The sequence below is a fragment of the Corylus avellana genome, chromosome 2, assembly GCF_965113065.1.
Source record: "Corylus avellana chromosome 2, dhCorAvel1.hap1.2, whole genome shotgun sequence".
NCBI lineage: Eukaryota > Viridiplantae > Streptophyta > Magnoliopsida > Fagales > Betulaceae > Corylus > Corylus avellana.
The window spans coordinates 4,059,788-4,066,572 of record NC_142491.1 but is presented as its reverse complement, the minus strand read 5'-3'; the positions used below and the strand labels follow the sequence as shown (position 1 = coordinate 4,066,572).

Below are 6,785 nucleotides of genomic sequence, written 5' to 3'. Positions count from 1 at the left end.
TAAATTGGCAATGTATCCCCCAATGTTTCAAAAAATTTTAATTCAGACCCTCTATTATTAATTTATGTCTAATTGGACGAAAATCATCACATGTGCGTCTCACATGGAATTTTGATGCCCTCAATTTCAATTTTACCCTTATTAAAACCTATAAAATTATGTAATTAATCTTAATTTCATAGGTTTTAATGAAGGTAATTATGTAATTTTATAGGTTTTAATGAGGGCAAAAATGAAATAAAAGGCATCAAAATCGTACATGATACGCACGTGAGATGATTTTCATCCAATTAGACAGAAATTAGTAACGAAAAGTCTGAATTAAAAAATTTTAAAATATTAAAGAGTTACATTGCCAAAAAATTTCTAAAATTTCATAAAGACAAAGTGAATTTTCTCCTTAAAATTAATATCCACTCGCATTTACAGCAGATCCCGTATTCCTCCCCTTGGGTACACTACTTACACTTACCAATTTTTTTTGTAAATTAGGGCAGCGCCGGAACTCATCCCGAGCAACAACACCGGAACTCAAATTAAACCCTAAATTAGAATCAAACCCCCACTTTGTAAACCGATTTCAAATCCGTCACCACCACCCCCCCCCCAAAAAAAAAAAAAAAAAAAAAAAGTCCCACTCGCAAAACCTATTACTCTTACACACTTCGAACCCCAACTCTGCTCTTACTGCTCTTTCTCTCAATCTTCAACAATAACCGTTCGAATCTGTGGTTTAACGGTGCGTATCTCAAAGTGGAAATTCGGGTTGCAACGGCGTCGTGTTGCGGTGTCGGTTTAAGCTGAATCGAGCAGTCTTTGGTGTGGAGTTTTTAGGGTTTTGGGTTTGCTTCTTTGGAATTTGAGGGGGTTTGGTGGTTTGAGTGGTAAACTGGCTATGGACTACGAGCCGTACGATAGCAGTGGTAAGTTTTCGCTCTAAATCTGCTTTCTTTTTGGGTGATTTGGGTTTTTGGGCGCGTTTTGTTTGGGGAGTTAGGGTTTGCGTTTGCTTGAATTTTGGTTAATGTTGGGGTTTTGGGTTTCTTTGAGGGGAAAAATTTGGGTTTTGGGACTGTAATTCGTGGTGGGTTGGACGAGAATTTGGTTCTGTGGTTCTTGATTTTGGCTGTTTCTGATGAATGGTACTAGTTTCGGTTCTCTAAGAAAAATCTGGAGCCTTTGTATGATTTTGGGGCTTAAATCAGTTTCTTTTATTGAAAGGGTCTAGAAGAACTCAAGAAGACATTGTTTCTTCGGTATTTTAAACCTCTTTTTTTTTTTTGTTCTCGTGATTAGTTTTTTTTTTTCAGGCTGGTTTTCTCATTGTCGAGGGATTAAACCCATTTACAGTTTTGTTGTAGAATTGATGCTACTGAAGAAAGAGTAGGATATTGCATTATGATTGATGCAATTCGTGGTTCATAACAAAAAGGCTTTAGTTTGGCTTTAGAGAAGTTTTGACAACTAGGAATAAGAAAGGCCCAAATGAAGTTCAGCAATACTGTTTTCCCATGCTGTACGTTAAGCAACACTCTTAGCAAGTGCGAAATAGAAATGCCTTTGTAATTTACTTGGTCAATTAGAAGACATTGTTAATGAGCTGAAAGTTCAGCATTGCTAAAGCTTCGCTGGAATTATGGTATCTTCGCTGTAACGTTGTATTCCACCTTTTTCTATATGCTAGTGGCAGTTTGTTGCTCTCATGAGTTTTGGGAAAACCTCTAGTTCCTCCTAAAAGAAGGAATTTTTTTTTTTTTTTTTTTTTTTTTTTTCTGGTTGGTTGCTAATTTGATATCTTAATGGTGGATAACTTGATTTTTGGAAAGTGAGAAAACTTAATTGATGCCATCTTAGTAAGTCTGAAGCTTAAATGATTAAATGCTGTATTCTTTATTGCTGCTGTCCTTACATTTGAGCAACGTCATATTGTTTTCCTTTTTGGCTATTGGGATGTCTGCTCTTTGAAAATGAACTCATTTGGTTCAATCCACAACCCCAATGGAGTTGGGGGAATGTTGGCATCGTAAATCTGAGAGACGAAGCTTTTGCTCAATACACAAAGGGGCAAAAGCCTTAAGGTGCATTTGGCTGTTATCTTTTCCTCTGAGCCATGCACCTTTTTATTGTACTGCATAAGTTATAATGTCTTTAACCCTACTTAAGAATACCTTCAATGTACTTTCTGTTTACTATTTTGCTCTTTTATCTTCTCAACTCGCTCAGGCTGTTTCTGTTTGCTATAAGCTATTTTGCTGGAGTCTGTACTTGCAATAATAGAATCAGATAACTTTTCCATGCTTGATATGTCATCTTCTGGCAAACATCAATACAAAAAAAAAAACATCAATACAAGGAGTCATCTGGCAAACTTTTTTCTTTATTACTGTTTCTCTGAATTCCGGTGGAGTAATAAATCTGTGTCGCATTCTGAAAAAATTTGCAGGAACTGATGACGATCTTCCTCCATCACATCAAAATAGAATTCCTAGAGGCCGTGTTGCCGGAAATGGAAGATCTGCTGTGGGTTCTGTCCCATATCCAAGGATGTATGGTGAAACTGATATGGAGACCCAAATTCACCAACTTGAGCAAGAAGCATACAGCTCAGTTCTAAGAGCCTTCAAAGCGCAAGCTGATGCCATTACTTGGGTACTTTTGGTCATTTAGTTTTCAGGAATCTAATGTCTTTAAATTTGTGTGATCAGGTTTAAATGACTACTACATGAAATCTTTTTTCTTCAGGAGAAGGAAAGTTTAATAACAGAACTTAGAAAAGAGTTGAGACTATCAAATGAGGAGCACCGAGAACTTCTAGGACGGGTTAATGCAGATGATGTGATACGACGCATAAGGTCTGATAGGTTTAAGATTTAAGAAACAAGCTCTGTTTATTTGAGATGTACAATCTGTTATATTTTAGCAAGCTTTTCTCTCGTCTTTTAATCGGCACTGCGTTGGGTAATGCCACTAGGGAGTGGAGACAGGCAGGTGGGCATCAATCTGGCATGCTCAGTACCAGTCAAGCTGTTCATGATCCCGTACCCAGTCCCACTGTCTCTGCATCTCGCAAGAAACAGAAAATAGCCCAGTCAGTACCTTCACAATCATATGGTGGGCCATCTCCACCATTTCATCAACAAGCCATAGCTGCATCTCACCAACCATCTTCATCAACTGCAAAGCGAGGATCCATGCCAGGAACCAAGGGCAAGAAGCAGAAACCAGTAAGTTGAATTTATGAAATTTGGACTTATATGCATAAAAAGGTAGAAAATAATTCATTTATGTGAAATATTTGGACTAATTACTTAGAATTTTTGTAAGTTTTTCATTTGATTGGTCTTTTTCCTTGCTACCCATTTTGTTTTACAGGGTCAGGGGTTGCCTGGTCCATCTTCAATGAAGCAGTACCCTTTGTCAGGTCCAAGTGGGAGAGGTCAAGTTGCTAATAGGGTTCCTTCTGGTGCTGTTGCAAGTCAGCCTCCGGAAGGAGCAACGTTGGATCCATTGATTGGGAGGAGAGTGAGGACCAAGTGGCCTGATGACAATAATTTCTATGAAGCTGTCATAACTGACTACAATCCAGCTGAGGTGTATATATGGCTCTTGATTGCATGTAAATCTAGACTGCAGTTATATATTTAGCTGAATTCCATTTATGTTTGTCAGGGGAGACATGCTCTGGTCTATGATATTGGCTCTGCTAATGAGACATGGGAGTGGGTCAATCTCTCAGAGGTACATCTGATGCTTTATCTCCCCATGGCCTTATAAATTTCTAGCCTAAATCTCATATAAGTTGCACTTTAGTATTTGCCTTTTAAGTTCACGAACACAAGGTTCTGGAGTTTTATGGGAAGTCGAAGAGAGAAAAAAGAGTATCCTTAGGGATAAGAGAGGAGAGGAAAGGATATAAATTTTTTCTCATTTTGATTGGATGTTCACAAGAGAAAAGAGGATAGGAAACTTTAACATTAATGCCCTCACTTTCTTTCTTCTTTTAAGTTGAAAGGCAAAATGGTTGGTAACTCCATCCATATCTGCCCACTTTTGGGAGATTGTAGAACTGGGCGTGGTAGGGAGAGCTCCTTTCCCTCACTTTCTTTCTGCATCTTATTAGTGGTTGACATCATTGATAGATTCTATGGTAATTACTGGGCTGACCTAAGTGGACTATTTGGCTCACTTGCCTTGGTTTGCTTTTTGTATGCTGATCATCATTTTATCGGGATATGCTTCATCTTTAATGGTATGTTCCAGTGTCAAACAAACCACTTCATAATCATACTATTAATTCGTCAACTTCTTATTATAACTCTTACACTTCTTGTTCTAGGATTTATGCTTTGTTTTAACTTCAAAAGTTCTCCACTTCTTTACATTATCTCAAGTTCATTTTCTTTTGCTAGATATGAAATTCTTTTTTAGGGTCATGAATCAACTGCAAAATTTACAAGGCAATAATAGTTTTTGTATGATTCCATGACACAAAATTTCCATCCTACTGTTGTTATTCTTAATTAATCGTGGACCTTTCTAGTTTCAGCAAATTATTTATGAGCCCTTTTTTTTAATCTAAATCCCAAGATATATTTTAAGGCTCCTAATAAGACCCAGCTGAACCTTTCCAGCCTGAACGGCCGAAGTATTCCTCTCTATTAACTAAACTAGAACGTTAAGCCCTCTCTATTCCATCTTGCTCAATATTCCTTTCTAAGCTGGCTTGTTCCGATTATTTGGAGATGTTTTGGCTCTTTCTGCTGGTATTAGCATTTCAGCCGGTTCTGCATGGTATTATCTGTAAAATACTGGGCACTAATTATTAAAATGAACCTAATTTTCTTCTTTTACACCTCAATTCCTTGTGCCTTTTTTTTTTCTTTTTCCTTTTGAGAGTGATAATGTCTTCACTCTTAATGATAAAAATACGTTAATAGTCTGTTTTATTAAATATGGAAAGGACACACGTACACACATGCGCATGCAGCCACCCTCTTGCACACAGATATATGTATTTAGAACGTATGGGATCAATTGAACTGGTTTTATTGCCATTTGATTATTGATGATGTGGTGGGTTCTCACCGACTTCCTAGTGTACATTGGATCCTGCCAATAGTGTTGTTTGTCTTATTTAGGAATCACAACTATTGTTTCTATTGGGACGGGTCTTGCAATTTATTTGTTTTGATTTTGCACCCCTCCTGACTTGAGATGGATTACCTCATCCACTCTGGGACTTGTCTGTAGCTGAAAGTACTATCTATTAAATTATACATTGGAAAGATTAGTCTTGGAATGCATAAGATGTTGCCCTTTGTATGGTATAATTAGGGTTATGTATGACTGTAGTTGACTAAGAAAAGTATGAGTTGCCTTCCGTTTTTGCATTAAGGTTTTTTCCCAAGGAATGATATTTTAGTTGCATACACATTCTGCTTTTGCTTTTATTGATTTCATAATTCTTAAAGCACAGATCTCTCCTGAGGATATTCAATGGGTAGGGGAGGATCCTGGAATCTCCCATCGAGGGGGTTATGGTGGATCAGGTCATGGGATGAATAGATCTGTAGCCCGAGATAGTGTTCCAGGTGTAGGAAGAGGTAGAGGGGCTACAAAAGGTCATTCCAGAAAGGATTTTCTGCCATCGCAAAATGGTATTGGAAAGAAGGCACCTGATGATATAAAAATTCTCCAGACAGATACCCTAATCAAGGAGGTAAGTGAAAGTGGGTTGATCCATATGTGTAATCATTAAGTTTAAAGTTAGTTTTTTTAAATCTGTATATTTTTCTGGTGAATTTGGGCAGGTGGAGAGAGTTTTTGGTGCAAATCATCCAGATCCTCTTGAAATTGAGAAAGCCAAGAAAGTGTTGAAGGTAAGAAGGGAGAACCCACCAAAATCCCTTGCGGTGGGGTGTTGCCTCTCCCTGGGTTTCTTCTCGAGCTTGTGTTGTATTTCCAGTTCTTTGTTAAATCTGCTTGTTAAATTTTCATTGCAGGAGCAAGAACAAGCACTTATTGATGCAATTTCAAGGCTCAACGAGATTTCTGATGGCGAAAGCGGTACTTTTTGTTTGACCTTCCATTATTCTTAAGATGTTACTTGGATATTGAGCCTGTGCACTTTGTTAGCATTTGATGTCAAATCTCATCAAGCATGCCCATTTCTTCCTTAGCTTTGGGAATGGAATGGTATAAAAAAAAATAATAATAATAAAGAAACACATTCATACCTAAAGCCAATTATCTGAGTTGTTCTTGTCTCCTTTTTCTTCTTTAAACAGATGAGGGTGGCCGGCAGTTCTCGCTTGGGCAGTCGATGGACCGAGAATGATTAGGGACTTGTTATAACGGCGGTGATACAAGGCTTGGTGGGAGTAATAAGATGAACAGACTGTTAAGCTATTAAAATCAAGCATCTGATTTTAAGGCTACTTTCTCGCGCAAATGCCATTCAAAGTATATCTTTCCCCACGGGATAACTCTTGGGCTTGGGACTAGTAGGATAGCTTTTAACGTAGGATGGGAATTATTGTAGCTGGGAAATAATTTATTTCTTCTCTGTAAGAGTTCACTTAGGAAAGGCTGATGGTAGTGTACATTATTTGATCAGTGATTAACGTGTGATCGTGTATAAAATTGTCTTAGTCTTGCATAACCCTCTCTCTCTCTCTCTCTCTCTCTCTCTGTGAAACTTTATTTAAAAAATTTTAAATTTCAAGATATCCCCAACCTCTTCCTCTCTCTCTCTCTCTTTTTTTATAATCTGAATTTTAGGGGAT

At 37.7% G+C, this 6,785-nt stretch overlaps 1 protein-coding gene across 1 annotated transcript; it reads left to right on the top strand.

The window, feature by feature from the left end:
• The first annotated feature begins 599 nt into the window (after positions 1 to 599).
• On the top strand, positions 600 to 6,661 carry LOC132185398 (protein EMSY-LIKE 3). The gene is made up of 10 exons (XM_059599178.2): positions 600 to 923; positions 2,444 to 2,649; positions 2,743 to 2,852; positions 2,972 to 3,224; positions 3,373 to 3,591; positions 3,670 to 3,738; positions 5,477 to 5,719; positions 5,811 to 5,879; positions 6,003 to 6,066; positions 6,288 to 6,661. The coding sequence occupies exons 1-10, from the start codon at positions 896 to 898 to the stop codon at positions 6,335 to 6,337; spliced, it is 1,311 nt and encodes a 436-aa protein (XP_059455161.1). The 5' UTR covers positions 600 to 895; the 3' UTR covers positions 6,338 to 6,661.
• The last annotated feature ends 124 nt before the right edge of the window (positions 6,662 to 6,785 follow it).

What these genes read in the sequence shown, in the direction of transcription:
- LOC132185398 (XM_059599178.2), top strand. Translation starts at nt 896, where the DNA reads ATGGACTACGAGCCGTACGATAGCAGTG. An exon ending in CGAGCCGTACGATAGCAGTG is followed by an intron (nt 924 to 2,443) that starts GTAAGTTTTCGC and finishes AAAAATTTGCAG; the next exon opens with GAACTGATGACGATCTTCCT. An exon ending in CTGACTACAATCCAGCTGAG is followed by an intron (nt 3,592 to 3,669) that starts GTGTATATATGG and finishes TATGTTTGTCAG; the next exon opens with GGGAGACATGCTCTGGTCTA.